The sequence below is a fragment of the Molothrus ater genome, chromosome 4 (genome assembly GCF_012460135.2).
Source record: "Molothrus ater isolate BHLD 08-10-18 breed brown headed cowbird chromosome 4, BPBGC_Mater_1.1, whole genome shotgun sequence".
NCBI classification, from domain to species: Eukaryota; Metazoa; Chordata; class Aves; order Passeriformes; family Icteridae; genus Molothrus; species Molothrus ater.
The window spans coordinates 24146961-24163399 of NC_050481.2; the positions used below are offsets into that span (position 1 = coordinate 24146961).

Below are 16439 nucleotides of genomic sequence, written 5' to 3' on the forward strand. Positions count from 1 at the left end.
ATTACATACAGAACATTCTTACTCACTTTGGTCTGGATGCTGAAAACCTCTGAAAAGTCCTTGGAAAGATCTGGCTGCAGCAGTTACCATAATTTCTGATTTGGCTAATTTATATTCAATTTTCTTTTGTTTTAGGGGCTAAGAGAGGAAAATAAGTGAGGGTTTTGCACACATAGCAAATGAAGCTACATGATATTTGTAGATACCTGCACTTTTCCATTTGCTGTAAAAATGGAAACTCATGTTGGACTCCCTTGAACTTTAGCATACTCCCTTTTCTTGGGGCATGTTTACTTATCATCTCTAAAATGATCCTCACAGTCTGGCTGCCAGAACAAATATTCTTTAGGAGTGTTTCAAAAACCTGCTGCCTTGGGGATCTGCTCCTACTGAATTAACCTCCCGACCCAAGGACCATGAGGCACTGATGGGGCAAGCCCCAGATTTCTGAGCTTTATCTAAACACCCACGTGGAAGGTGTGACAAACACACCTCATGCACAGTTTCACTGGTTTTGCACCTATGAGCTCTGAAGGGATTTGTATTTCACCACCCTCTCTCTCCCAAATACACACATTTCTGCTCCCCAGGGAGATTTGAGTCACCTGTGACCTTAAAAGGCCAAGTGCTGTAAAGCAGCAGCCTCATCTGCTCACTCACCAGTGTTCTTGGTGTTTTCAGATAGGCTTCCTTGGAGTCCAGCTCAGATGGAAACCCTAATCAGAACTTTGACTGACCCTTGGCCCTGCAGATGTGACAGTAATCTGTTCACAACTTATAGGATTCAAGATACTTCCCAATATTGGGATGATGCAAGCTTATCTCTGGGTATAAAGCAGAGAGCCTCTCAGTCACAAGCATCCTGTTGAAGGCTAACCCTTCCACCAAACAGAGTTATCAGGTACCAGAGCTGGGGGGGAGGGAAGGAAGTGCATGACACCTGCTTGCTTCTCTGTTTCTTCTCCACACAATTCATAGTGAGAGATGTGTCTTAATAACCTCTAAAATCATCATCTCCCAAGGGATAAAACTGCCTCCTTCCTCACCAGTTCCAGTAGAGGGACTCAGCAGTGAGCCCTTCAACCTGCTGAGAACAGGCATCATTATCAGAACTGTTGTGCAGCATTTTCCAGTGGAATCTCAAGTGCCTCTGCAATACCCAGTAGAGACATTAAATTAAACCCACACTAATTCAGCTCTATCAGATAGGACAAACTTCAAGACCTGCATTAATTAAAAACTTTCCCCCAACAGCTGTACTTAAGGACATAGAAGATTCTCTTGTTGCTTAAAGTAGCTGAAGCAAGACATCTGTTTCTAAAGGAGATGTCCTGACACACAATGCTCCGTTCTGAGGTGCAAATTACTTCATGAAATTCCATTAATTCAATAGAAATGTTTGTATAGGCAATGGTTTCCCAGTGGAAGCATCCAGGTACCGTTTTAATATAATCCCCAACCCCTCTGCCCAGATCCAGCCATTTAGTTCTGTGCTGGTTTCAGATGGTGGAAGGACAAGGGGATAGTCCAGGTGCCTTCTGGATTATGAGACAAAAGGGAAAACCCATGTCAGTCCATTCCATGGCTCAAGGCACTCCAGGAGGGAAAACAAACACCTCAACTCTCCCCCAGCCACCCAACCAGCTAAGGAGGGAGCCCTGCTACACTCACACCTGAGGAACGTCCCTCCACCCAGCTGGCAGCCAGGCTTACCAGCACATGGGAGCAGGAGTGAGTAGGGAAGGACAGTGTCCAGCACAAGGTTCCACAGAGACACATGGACTCAGACAGGGAGAAGCAGCCACCCAGCAGGGCTGGGAACAGCTCTGGCCAGAGAAGTAAATAGGGAGATAAAGGTACCTGAGAAGGGAGAAGGGTTGCCTAGGCTCTCCTTGAGGAGGGGAAAGCCCACCTACTTCTAGGAGGAAGTATCAGAAATTTATGGTAATGGCAAAAAAGAGCTAACAGGTACATTTACAAACCCCTAATAAAGGCTGAAATCTGTTTCTGTTGAGCAACCAGCCATGTACTGAAGGGATCACCTGCTGTGGCTGCTTGATATTCACTTCTCTCTCACAGCTAGAGACTTGCCAGCCTTCAGCTGAGACAACTTCCACTGAGACTGATGTACTCATTTCAAGCTCTCCTGACTGCACATCCTCTTTCCTTGAGGTCAAAGATGACTTTCTACACAAGACACAACACTCCTCCAACCTTCTTCCTGCACACAGGGCATTTACTGCAGCTGCCCAGAGTAGGCAACTGGCATCATCCCAGTCACCCAGGTCTATCTGATTGTCACAGCTCCCTCTTCTCTTTGGCATGCCAGAGAGGCTGAAGAAGCAAAGCTTAAAGCAGGGCATGGAATCTCCTCAGGATACTGTTAGTAAGACAGTAGTTAGTGTCTCCAAGGCATTCTTGGGAAATCCAAAAGAATTAATACATTTTGTGGGAGAAGAAAAGGAAATCCTGGTGAAGGAGTTGGAGAAAAATAGTGCATAAAAGTTGTGCAGATGAGCCACACAATAAGTGAACCCTCTATAAAATAGAAGCTCCTTGGAGAAGAAGCCATAAGGCTGAGACTGTGCCCTTTTTATCCAGTGTAAGAGGAGACAGTCTAGCACAGAACATTTTAGCTTGGCAAGGGAAGAGGGACTGGTCCAACTCGAAAAGCAAGGAGGCTCTGGTGAGCTGGAATCTCTCTTTCCCTAGTGGCATTCAGTCAAGTCTGATTTTTCAAGAGAGCACAAAGGAAACACTCACAGACACTTACAGGAAGCCAGTCAAGGAGCAAAGACCTTTCATCATCTGTTCCTCAGTCCCCTCAGCTCCACCCCAGAAGACATTTTCCAGACTTTCCAGTCAGCCCTGAGATGTTGACTGGTGCACCAGCTTCATCAGCTCTCTGGCATGATCTGGCTGCATTCCCTCCCACCTTCAATGAGATAAGAGTCAGGAATGTTGTTCACACAATGGGTGTTAGTATTCAAATCTGGAAACCAAAGCAAACATCAGGCATTTGCTGCAGGTCCCAAGGAAGTCGTGATATGGTTTCATATGGAAGCAAAACCATTTTTCCTGGTGAAACACCAGCTCTGAAATGAACTCTTTTCTGGGTCTTTCTGGAGACAAATGAAGGAGGACTTCATCAGGAAGGACTCAGAGAAGGGAACACTTGGCAGGGAGTTGCACTAACTCAGGTAATTTGAATGCTTCTGATTATCAGAGATGATTCACTTCTGTTCACTTTGCACCAAGTATTGAGAAAGACATTGCATTTATCTGCATTGACTCACTGTTTCACAACGTGAGCTTAGGGTATCGTTACTACTATGACAATGGGAAGGTTTGGACATCCAAAACCAGCCAGGAAAAGACTGCAAAGGGTTTTGGTAAATCCAGGCAAATTAGAAAATGTGATAAAGAACTCAAGTCTTTCCTCCTCCATCACAGAGTTGCTGTGAAGATGCTGAGAATAAAAATGCAAATGTTTTGAGACAGCTGTCTGTCAAGATATCAAGAGGATATGTGTGTCTGGAAAGATTCCTTTGATTTTTATCACCACAAGATGAGTTTTGCTGTTATAAAATCAGACTTACAAGGAATACATTGTTTCATTACTGTATGGAGTTGCTTTCAATAAGGTTACAGACAATTCTCCATCTCATACATCCTTGTTAAATGGAACACCTGGAACTAAAACCACAAAAAGCCAAACTTATGGCAGGGACCATTTATATAAGCAAAGAATTCATAACATTTGAGAGAGGAACATAGAATTTAATGGCTGGATTAAGGACAGCTCTTAAGAAAAATTACAGGAATGAAGGAAAGACAGCACAGTTCTATGTATGTTTGTTATGGTGTTACTTATCAGGTGCAATTAACATGCCCTGATATAATGGTTCTCACTGCTCAACCTGCACTGGTATTTACTGTCACTACTGTCAGAACTGCTCAACACCCAGAGAGGAGATGGGGTTTCTAAAGCATTGGCTTCCATTCAAGCATCTAAATTGATAGCCATGTTCAGAGGAAATCTGATTGCATTGGACACTGTCTGAAAGAATTCCTTAGCTAAAATGGGTATTTCTTTGCCAAAGGAGGCACGTGGTTTTAAAGAAAATGAAGAAGGAATGGAGCAGGGAGAAGGGATACAACTGTAGTCAGTGAAGTGTTATTCCTCAGACTCCTTCTCAGTCCTTGCCTTTGTTCCCCCTCAGCAATACACAGTGTCTTCTTGGTCAGGGACAACATTCCCTCTCCAAGGTCCTATATCACAAGGTGAAAATTATTGCAATTATTAGGCAATAGCTGTAAAGTGGTACCACCTAAGCAAACACAGCTCATGTAAGAATCTATGCATACAGATATGCACCAGAAGTACATCCTGGGAAATCTGGAATGGGTCCCAGGAGACAAAGAGGGCAGAAAGAGAACAGACAGATACAGAGAAGAGGACAACTTGACTAAGATCACTGAAACCCTCAGCAGTGGAGCTGTGAAGAGATGCTAGCACTGCCAAATCCCTAAATAGCACCCTACTTCTCCAGAGCAATGTCCAGCATAGCTCACATTTTGTTGTGGACAAGTGACATTGCCCTAAATTAAATGATAGTGGTGGGCAAAGCATTGTCCTATTAACCTGGGTATCTGTGCATGGCTGCCAAACAGGAGGTAAGAGATATGCATCGGATTCTGATGAATGAAACACAAAAAGATACAAGCACAATCACGTGCTTATTGTTGTATAGAGATGAACTCTGTAATTAGCATCTCTGGGGTAGTGTCCCAAAGAGAAAACAAGAAAGGAAATTGCAATGTGTCTATTTATTTCCATAGCTACTGTATGACTGAAAGCCACTCAGCAACCTCTGTTATTTGTAGGAGGGTTTCCCAACAAAACATACCAAAGGCGCAGGAAAAGGCTCGTGTGTTGTTTTCTCAACACACAGTAACAGCCCAACAGGCAGAGTTCCCCACCCTGTAAAGGAGGGGGTGTAAAAGAATGCTTTCCTTAGAGACAATGGGACATAAATCACAAAGCCAGGCTCATGGAAAGAGAACACACACAAATGATGAGATTAGCTCAGTTGATTAGAGCCTCTTGCTAAAACCACCAAGGCTGTGGGTTCAATCACTGTATGGGCATTTCACTTAAGAGCTGGAGTTCACAGTCCTTGCACCAGCATCAAACCATGACCCCCTTTCAGCTGAGAGCATTCTCTGATCCTATGATCAGTGATGTAGGAGGGAGCTGAGATTATTTTAAATATCTGCTTCACCACTGCAGAGACAGAGAGAAGTGACAGGCTGGAAGATGCCGAGTGGCAAGTGCCTGGTGTGCCAGGTATGATCATGTCTCTCCTGCTATCCATTTCCCAGGTCTGCCCACCAGGGGACTGAGGGTACACCAGAGTCTGTGGTCTCTGAGTGTTCTGTTCACATTAATGACTCTTGTATTATCACACAGTCCTTAATGGAAAGGCACAATGATCCAAACTTACCAGTCTCTCAACCCTCTCGCTCAGGTCTCTAAACCTTCCTGAGGATTGTCTGGAAAATTCATTCTTGTACCGGATGTTGGTGATTTTTACATTGGCACTGTAATAGAAGAGCTTCTGATCTGTAAGGGAAAGAGGAACAGGCAATACTCAAAGTACCAAGATGAATGGACTTTAGAGAAACACCTGGCACTGACTGATATCCTGACATCTAGGGAGTGGATGAGCCTTCAGCTGTATCCAACCCATTAAAATCCAGCTTCCAAAAGCTAAGAGCAATCACTCGATTCAGTTAGGTGATCTAATCCAAGTTTTCCCAGCAGTGACATTTCTGGCCAACCAACAGCACCTGTGGCTCACACAGAATCACAAGCTGCACCTTGCTGCTTAGTTACCTTCCTTCCTGGCCTGTCCACTCAACACCAAGCCCTGGCAGGAAGCTGCTAGTGATCAGAGAAAGGGAACAGAGAAACACCCCAGGCAGACATGCAGAGAGCTCTGTTTGCCACTCATGTAAGGGAGACCAGACACTTGTGTGTTGACTTCATCCCAGAAGTAGATCATGAGAAAAATGTGAAACAAGTGACAGTAAATGAAAACCAACAGAAACCACAGCCCTAAATGACCCTGCAGAGCAGGAAATGTTCCTAGGAGATCTGCAAAGATGCTAAATGAGGAAGGAAAGATAGCTCTAGAGAAGCCAGTGTTTTTTCCCCCAAATAAGCTTTAGACAGACTGATGAAGACTCACAGTGTCATCTGGCACAACAGGGGACAGAGGAAATTCACTAAGCATAGGAATAGTGATACATTATGCAAAACTTACCATATGCCAGAAAATAAACTAGGAGACCAATGGTGATAGCTGCTGCCACTGCTGTTCCAATAACGATTACAGCGATTTTCCAGGGCTCAAGATGTCTTATTTTGATAGGTGACTGACGAATTCTGGGAAAAAATAAGAACAAAGGGAGGTTATTAAGAGATCCTTTTCTATTTAAGGCCCCCATCTCCCCCCCAAAAGATTAAGCTAAAGTTTCTCCCTCAACATTAGTTGTTTCTTCCCAGCAATACTAATCGACTTCTCACCCAACACCCTTGAAAATGAAACCATGACACAAGGCTATTTTGAAATAGGTGTTGGGATGTGCTAAAAGTCAAAGAACACAGACAGGTTTGACAGTTTTAGATATTATTAGGGCCAAATAAAATAGGAGTCTTAACTAAGATTCTCATGTGACTCCCAACTAGAAATTTGCAAGACCAAAACTTATTTCAGCTAGGTGAACTTTCACACAGCAATGTATACAGCTTTCAATTGGTTAAGCAAATCAGTTATCAGACACACTGGCATCTTTGCTCCCAAAACTGCTTTGTGCAGTAAAATTGGAAAAAGCACCCCATACTTTGTATAGAACATATCTATATATTATTCTAGGTTCATACTTTGTATAGAACATATCTATACATTATTCTATACATCATATAGGCTCAGTCTACTTCAGCCCGCAAAACAGAGCCCAACAAAAAAGAGAAAGAGATTTCAGAAGGCCAGCCTGTGTTTCCTGTCTTATTCAGACTGAATCTAAACACAAAGGCAAGTACTGCTTTGAGCAGTATTTGCTGAAGTGATAGAATGACAGAGACGGGCAAAGACATGTAAGTAGGAACCTCACCAGATGCTTCTCTCTGCTGTGCTCTTAATTACATGGGTACTAATCAAAATTAACTCATGGAAAGCCAATGGACACAAAAAAAAAAGTTGGTTAGAGCAAATTCTGTCTTTGTCTATAAACTCAAAAACTTCTTTAAGAAACTCGAAGCTATTTTTCTATTGTCAGCCATTACAAAACACAGGACAAGAAGCCACTATTTTTGGTAAAGAGTCCTTCATTCTGTTTCAGACACCTCACCCATGCAGACATGCACACCTGCAGGCTAAAGTACAGCCCACCTCAGGAAAGCAGGCTGCAGGGATCCTCTCCCCAGAGTGTGAGGTGCCTCAGTGAGTTCCCACATACAAAGTACACACAGCTCACTCCCAGAGCACACACCTCATGAGCCAGAAGTTTAAATACATTCAAATAAGTTGCAAGCGACCCCTGCAGTAGTGCAGGAAAGGGACAGCAAGCAACTGTGCATGGCTCATAAATAGCAAAGCAGATCCTGATATTTCATTCTAATTCCAGTGCGATGCCTTACAATTACAATCTTATTACTTTGGCTTGGAAAACAACTGACTCAGGCCAAATATCATGATACGTGATTGAATGAAAATGGGAGTAATAATTTGTCACTTGGATCTGTTCTGACTTGTTCTGCACGTCCTACTTATTGTTTCCTTCCCTCCTGCTATCCTGTATAACAGCCATTAACCTCTCATCAAGTTTGCATCAAAACTCATTTGTGACTTCATAGCAAAAAAACCACCCCCAAAATGCCAAACAAACAAAAAACAACAAGCAACCAACCAACCAAGAAGACCTCCAAAAAACAAAGACTGAAATTAAATAGTCCTCTTAACAGTTCAGAGATGAGCACCTCCAAAATTATTTCTGAGACTACTGGATGAAAATTGCCTTACAACTTCAGCTGGAGAAATGAAAAATATAGAAGTATAAATAGTCAGGATTCTACCTCACTAACAAGAACATTTCTAAGTTGTAGCTTTTTAGGTGAAATCATAAAGTCAGTGGTGAGTTCAACATGCATCTGTTGTTTTATGGTTTGTTGGGGTTTTTTTCCCTCACTCCAGGTAAAAGTCTTTTGCATGGCCTAAATGCTTTGCAAATGTGTCTATTTTGTTTGAAATGAAACTGAGTTTACAAGAAAAGCCAACAAAACAAACACAAAAATGCATTTAACTTAAGACAAACTACTCTTGTCTTCTTGTAGATACTCTCATTTAAAAAGTAGTTGTCTTGATTAGGCTGCCCAGAAAGAAAACACTCAGAAGGTCTTTCAGCTGTAATGACCCTGGCATAACCTCAAACCAAAATGCTGGGTTGGAGAAGCCCATTTGAAAGGCTGAATGCCACCTCTGCACCGCAGTAGGGTGAGCGTGAAGAAATTACTGCCTATCCTATCAGTGAAACAGCAGTTTCAGACCAGAAGTAACACGGCTGGGACACAGTTAAATAGAGTATTATAAATCTGAAACCTTTTCAACATTCTCTTGTATAGAGTGTAAAACTTTTTGTAACTCTTATTCTTCATTTCTTGTATTCCAAGTTCCATGTTGTCATTAACAGAAGCCCCAGTCCACAACAGTTACTCACACATGTAATTCTACTCACACACATGACTTTCACCTAATTCATGAAACCTTTTTAAGAACATCATTTCAAAGAGGTGCAGAGGGGTTTCAGCACCAGCTTCGAAACTGAATTTCCTCAAACAAGAAGCTGTTTGACAAATTAATCTTAAAAAGTCACTTAACAGGGGGAGGAGGAGCTGTTTGGGATTTGGATATCTTTTTTCTTGATTTTCATCTTAAACCTCCCCCCTTCCTTTTATATATAAACAAGAAACAGCTGTTAAATTTTATCCTCCACTCCTAATTTCTTTTAAAAATGAAAATTGTTTAAAAAAAAAAGGTATTTTGGAGCAAAACATCCTTGGTTAGGCTATACCATCTGCACAAACATCTTGAATAGACATGCTGCAGACTAAGAGGATTTCTAATCCAGGTTTTCAAAGATATCTGTGAGACAAACCCACAAAGATTATTGAACTGATAATTTTTATTCCCATTAACTTTGGATGTTATTACTGCTTTGCTGTACCTTCTAAGGTGCATTCCTCAAAAATTAATTCTTTTATCTGACATGTCCCACTGTGTAAACTTGAACAGCATTTACAGGGATTCAGTACACACAAGAGAAATATTTGTTTCTCTTGTGTGTACTGTTATTGTGCCAGAACTGAAACAACTGAGACCCATGTGATGACCTGTCAGGGCTTGAACACTCTGGAGAGAGCTGATAAAAGTTCAACACTGGGAATTTATTTTTCTCAGAGCAAGAGGCAAGCAGTCTTTGCTTACTCCATGGGAGCTATGTGCTCAAAGCAAGGGAACAGGAACTGAAATGCACGCTAAGATTAAAAACACTCCAGCTGGGAAAGTCACCAAAGTCCTCCAGAACAGAAGTGGAAATTTCATGCCTGAACCAAATACCTGAAGATGAAAGCTCCCCACTGACCTCAGAGGGCTTTCTGACAAGGTCCCTTCTGCCTGCAGCTTAAGTGGCCTGTCCCTCTTCCCCAGGAACTCTGCTCTTTCCCAGGAAACCACGTCTGTGCAGTAATCTTAAATGCACTGCAAACAAGGACTGGATTTCATCTCTTGACAGAAGACTGCCATGTCTCAGATTAAGATTTATCCAATGAGGAAGAGGATTGAAATTCTTGCTGGCAAAGAGAAACAACAAAAACCGCCATAGAATTGTTTACACTGACATAATGATTTTACTTCTTTGTCCTCTCTTGGTTTCCTAGTAATTCCCAACATCGTCTCAGCTTTTTCAACTGAAATTCAGCTGACATTTCCCCAGAATACCCACTGAGACCTTCCCTGAACAGTGGTATGTGATTTGGAGCCCTGCATTCCATACTTGGGTTCCTTCACATCATACACAAAGAAGCCTTTCAGGAACCTTTTCCTCAACAAGGAGATCACACCAATGAATGCAGAGCCAGAGGGATCCCTCCTGTTAGCATTGTAGAAGGCATAAGAAAGACACAGTTAATTATGTCTGACTTTTAGTAACAGAAGAGTATCAAAAGAAAAAAGTCAGTCTCAAAGGAAAATTTAAAATATTGCCTAATATCCTGCCTAAAAACCTAATAACTTGAGTTTTTAAGGATGTTTAGTTAACAAATGATAAACATTGCATTAAATAAATCATAAATGCACTTGTCTCACTGCAGCCTGAAACTCTTAGTTTATAGAAGAAATTAGTATCTTTTACCTACTGAAATTCAGCTTCACTTCTTGCAAAGAAGCAGAATTAAAACTGCCATCTAGGAGTCAAACTGCCTGCTTTAGAGGAAAAGCCTCCAAGGTTTTCCTCACCAGGGCTGGAAGCACTCTGGGACACCAGTGGAGGTTCTCCATTACCTGCAGTGAGCTTTGTGCCAGAGGCAGTGTCCAGCTAAGTCAGCATGCACCAGGAAAGAGAGCACAGGCTCTGCTTTGGCACCCACCCACTGGCAGTGGCTGCTCAGGAAAGGTGCTGACAGGACAGGCTGATGAAAAGCCAAACCCAAAACAGTCACCTGGAGATGATCTCCTGTGGGCTATTACATGTCCTCTGCTTTTAGTCCTTCCTATAAGAGAGGCATGCTTAGATTGACAAAACTTCACCACTGTTTTAGGACACATATAGTACCTATTTCTTAAGGTGCTTTGAGAAAAGATAAAAAATCACTATAGCAGTAGTTGTAATATTACATTACAATGCAATGTAATAAAACAAATACACAAATAGTAGGACAGTGATGTGCTTCAATTTGTTTACTGAAATAATCTCTTTACTGGTACATACTTACCATCACTCCCAAAGAGCTCTGCAAGTCTGATACAGCTCTTCTGCTGGTGTGCATCTGTGACAGCTTATGTGGACTCAGAATCTGACCCAAAGCCTCCACCTTCCTCTGTAGTTTAAATGCTCATATTTCTGGATAATAATACCTATTTCTGTGCTTTATAGCTTATATCCTGGTTTTGACTGGGATACAGCTAATTTTCTTCTTAGTAGCTGGTACAGAGCCATGTTTTAGGCTTAGTGTGAGAATACTGTGGGTAACACAGTGATGACTTGGTTGTGGCTCAGTAGTGCTCACTGTCAGTCGAGCACTTTTCAGTTTCCCACACTCTGGCAGCGAGTAGATGTGAAAGGAGCTGAGATGGAGCATGTCCAGGACAGCTGACCTGAACTGGCCACAGGGATATTCCATACCACAGAGCATCATGCTCAGTATATAAATGGGGGGAAGGTTGGCTGGAAGGGGCCATTCCCTGCTGTAGCATAGGCTGGGCATTGGTCAGTGGGTGAGCAGATGCATTGTACATCAGTTGTCATTCTTGGGATTTATTTTTTTTGTTCCCTCTCTATTATTAATAATAATAATTTCAATTAATAGACTGCTCTTATTTCAACCTGTTTGTTTTACCTTTTTTCCCCTAAATATCCTCCCCATCCCACTGGGATGAGGGGTGGTGTGTATGGGGTGTGAGTGGCACTTAGCTGCTGTTTGAGGTTAAACCACAGTATATAATAAACAGTTGTTAGGCTGGGTAGATAAACAGCGAAATGCTGTAATCTAGCAATGTAATTTCACTGAACAGAGATGGACAACTTTCTTCATGGGAAAAATGCTGCTGAACTTAGAGAAAGCTCCCTAGACATGTGGTTCAGCTGATATTGAAACCCCAGGCAATTCTCCAGTGGCAGAGAAATTGGATAATTTCCGTGTTCAATTCTGTATAAAATCTGTCTCCCTGTTATCACCAAATCTGTCCACAGACTACATGAAGGTTTCAGATTGTCTAGTATCAGAAGCATGTCAAATTAAGCCATCCCAAGCTTTGTGTTAGCTTGGCTTCATTAAAAAGGAGGATCTGCATTTAGTAAAAAAACACAAACATGGAAGGAGCATGTGGTAGAAGCAGAATGCCTTGATTTGCATAGCTTATGCTGACCCAAAATGCCCAGTCATAAAAAAAAGCATGGGAAAAAAACAATAAAGGGAAACACTTCTGAAACACCCTCTAAAAAGAACAGCAGAGGCCAGAAAAGCTGCTGGGATTACCCTGGGGCTTGCTCAGGGAATAAAGATGACAAGATTTTAAGGCTCAGGAGGAGGTCTTGTCTCATTCTAGTTTTCCTGTCTAAATATGCCAGAAACTGAGAGAAATCAGCAAGGAAACATCAGTGGCTCCAATTCCATATGAGTCAAATCAGGTGTGGTGTGTACCAGAAGCAAAAATATTTCACTAGGGTTTCCTGAGTTCAGGATCTGCTCTCTCTGGGACAATCTGGGCAGGATGGGTTTCTCTTTGGCACCATGCAGGAACCATATCTGCCTCCTGCAATAATCAAGGTAAACTCCCACTAATGCCAGTGGCACATGAGTGTCCTTGCACCAGGGCTGGCATCTATTTCCTGCTACACCTCAGCAGCCTGTAATTTGCATTCATTTTGCCCACCTACTGCATGACAAATTGGTGCAAGTGGCACTGCATTTCCACCTGCATATTCACTTTTAGACAGCCATATACAGCACCAGTGAGGTCTGCACCTCACCCTGCCAGGGCACGAGAGCTTCACAAGGAAGCTGCAGAGAGGACACTGCACCTGCTTCCCAGAGTGCAGGACCCAGCACAACAGCAGGACAAGACCAGCAAGGCTGTCTACTCCACGCAGGTTTCCTCAGCAGCTTTGCTTCCTGAAGGATTTTACAGAGCACACGTTCCAACTTAGCTTGAAATGCTTTGAAAAGAGGCATCTGGGAACTGGATAAAGCTAATAGTGAAACCCCACTCTTACAAGGCACTAAGGAAGAGGGGGATGAACTCAAACAGCAAAGCTTACAGCTCCACACTCAGAGCCACATCCCTGCCCAGCAAAGAACTCTGGCTACACAGGGGCTTTGATTAAGACTAGGCAGTTTCCCTCCTTTCCCAAATGTAAATATCCAACACAGATTTCCCCCAACGTACTTTAGATTTTATAATAATTTAAACAACCATTGAAACAATTAAATCCTTTCCTAAATAGGAAGCAACAAAACTGTACTTAGAGGTTATTTAACTACCCTCTAGCACACTGTCATTAAAATTATTTACACCATTGCTGATATCACAAGGACATAACAAGGAGAATTACATCTAACTAGAAAAAAAAAAGGCTTTTCAATTCTGTAAGGTAGAGAACTCTCTTTTAGTTTTCCCTGCTTATGTAACAAACACAAACTGATATTCACAACTGATGGGGATTTCTTCTTTTCCTGACAGATAGAATAGCATGTACTTTAAGTTATGGATATTAAACGGGGCAGAAAATCTTTGGGTATTGAGCAGGGTACTACTAAGCAGCACAGAGCCCAAAGATAAACTTCATCCTCTCCTGGCAAATCAGGACTGTTGACTAAAATTATATTGTTTCCACAAAATGAGAACAACACTTCAGTGGGCACAAAGAATAAGTTTTGTCCATCCAGAAACAATGCTTCTATTTCAGCATGCCCTGAAATTATTTTAAAAACTCAACTTTTAAAAATACCGAGGATGGAAAAAATAAGTAGTATCTTGCAATCATCCACAGCCATTTGCCCAAAGCAACACAGAGAGATTAATGTTGTAGTCTTTAACAATCACACATGAAAATTCAACCATCCTGCCAGTTCATTAGGATGCTAAAAACTAATTCAATTTATTTTGAATTTTGTCCATGACGTCATACTTTTAAGCTTCATCAACTGCTAGGACAACAAAAAAAAACACACTCATGGGAGACTGAGCATTCCCCTATTGACATAGGAATACAGAATCCAGTGAGTTAAACAGAAATTACAAATTCCAAGATATTTACTGTACATCTAGAACCCAGTCTCTGTTCTGACCCAAGAGACAATAGCAGAGTGTTGCACCTGGAAAACTTATTTTTGTAAAAATACTCTGAACTTTCCAGTGCTGTCTGAAGTATTGTTATGGTAAAACAAAACTAAGGATATCCAGCATTTCTGACTGCCTGAAATACTTTCTGATGCAAACCACCTAATCATTCCTCCCTGAAAATCATGGTTTCTTCATTAAAATAAAAGGGTTAAAACCAGAATGATGAACACCTATAGTGTTCCCCTTATGTAGTTGTGCTGCCATCACTTATTTAACCAGGATTTTTTGCAGGATTTGGGGGAAATAATATTGCAACTACGCCTGATCAAACCCCATGTTTTTCAAAAATCATGTTACTAGCACTTGATTTTGACAAAAGAGCTTCTTGGTTTCTGCTGTAGGCAGATTAAGATGATCAGAAGGAAGAAAAGATAAGTGTCAACCTGACATCATCTTTCTAAACAGACAGCAAATCATTGTACTCCTGACCATACTAGAGAAGGATTTCCTTCTGCATTTCTCACTCCAGCCACGTTACTCTTTTCATCCAGACCACAACCTCCAAAACCACCCTTTCATCCTGCAATTTCCCCTTCAGCTTTCCCTGTTTATCATCTCCTTTCAGAATGCACATTTCAAACAGATCCAGGATGTACCCCAGGTCTAAAATGATGAAAGAGGCATGGATAGAGCATTGAGAGGAAAAGGTCAGAAAAAGCAGATTTCTCCCCTGGATCTATGTCCTTGAAGCCCTAAAGCTTTCCCATAGACAGTACCCTTTACCACCATTACACCTCCAAATTAAACTTGCCAGGTTCAAGCATGCCACCTACTTCTGAAGATCCCATGGTAGGTCCCGGTAGGCCTGGTAGCCTTTCTGCCCTCCAATGAAGGCTTGGCTAAAGTCTGGGCTGCGCAGAGAATGGTGCTGGAAAACGCAGGAGTCGCATTGACTGGTGTGACGGGAAGGGAAAGCTGTTGAATGAAGATCCTTCATTGAAGCACGGTTGGCGCAACACCCAGCACCCTGTGGGTTATTGCAAAATAAGGGAACGAACTTCAGAATAAAAACAAACAGAGGTAAGCATGGAGTTGATAAGGAGACTGCAACCTTCCGATCAACTCCGCATCAAAGAGCTCCCCAGGCAGAGATGGAGTGAGCAGATAAACCGGCCCAAGCAAGAAGACTTGTTCTTCACCACAGCGAAACAGGAAGTGCCTGAGATTTCCCTTTTCCAGCACTCCCTTTCTGTCCAGCTTGTATCCCTACTGCAGGCCTTGCCCTGAGTGGCTGCACCTTCTACCACATGCTCACTGTAAAACCCACAGCGGAGAGGCACCACGCTGTCCGCAATGCTAGGTCACTTGTCTTCTGAGAGAGCCACACAAAAACTAATATGGACATAAATAGCTTGGTCAGCCAAGCCTGATCTACCTCAGTGCTCACTCATCCACAGCTGTCCTGGACTCCCTTGGCATCAGGGACAAGACAACTATAAGTATCCAGCCTCCTAATTACATGTTAGTCATTTAATGGTTGGCATAACCCCGCCTGTGGAAAATGCTTACTCTGTGAAAAAGGCCACCAATCTCCTTGGAATTCCCTTCTCCCAGCACAAATGTGATTCTTCAGAGCCATCCAGAAAGGGAAAAAAATGGAGATTCGCTAGTGAGAAAATATGCATTTACATGGAAACTCGAAAATCACAAACCAAAAAGTAAAATTACGAGAAAGCAAATCTGTTTTCTGTTGTTTGATGCACTTGCATTTGTGCCAAAAAGCGTGAAGCATTTGTTTTCCCATGAAGTCTCAAGATTTCAGTTATTTTTGTTGGAACATTCACTCTGTTCCAGAAACAGCCTCAGTATAAAGTGAGAGGAGGAAAGAAAAGAGACAAGAGGAAAATTTGATGAAAATTTTACCAAAACATATCGGATTGTCTTCCATCTTTCCCCAGAGTTATCCATTTACAGGCATTTCAATGCAATTGTAGGAGCATCTGGGCAGATCCTTTTGAGGACAGTGGGAAGAGCTGAACACATCTGCTGTTTCTGCAACACTGATTTCTTCATTTGCTTTGATCAAATAAATTGGTTTTTTTGGCTTCTCCGAGCTCCCTGTCACAGTTGCCTGCCTTACCTGAGGCTTTACTGACTGAGGACACAGGTACCTGTCAAGCACTATTATTATCCCTGGGCTGTACCTTCCATTCCCCACCACCCACCCTGTTATTTTCTTTTTCAAAATCAGTAAAACTCAAAAAAGATTGTGCACAAAGGATTCCCTGCTCCACCCAGAAACACACACATCCCACA

At 42.2% G+C, this 16439-nt stretch overlaps 1 protein-coding gene across 1 annotated transcript in view; it reads right to left on the reverse strand.

Moving 5' to 3' along the window:
- The window catches only part of LOC118686343 (transmembrane protease serine 11E-like), a 39374-nt gene extending 24254 nt beyond the window's left edge, over positions 1 to 15120 (reverse strand). The window contains exons 1-3 of the mRNA XM_036382518.1: positions 14957 to 15120; positions 6330 to 6451; positions 5508 to 5626 (exon numbers count right to left, since the gene is read on the reverse strand). Of these exons, the coding sequence (XP_036238411.1) occupies positions 5508 to 5626; positions 6330 to 6451; positions 14957 to 15120 (405 nt within the window). The remainder of the gene's footprint in view (positions 1 to 5507; positions 5627 to 6329; positions 6452 to 14956) is intronic.
- Between the last annotated feature and the right edge of the window lie 1319 nt (positions 15121 to 16439).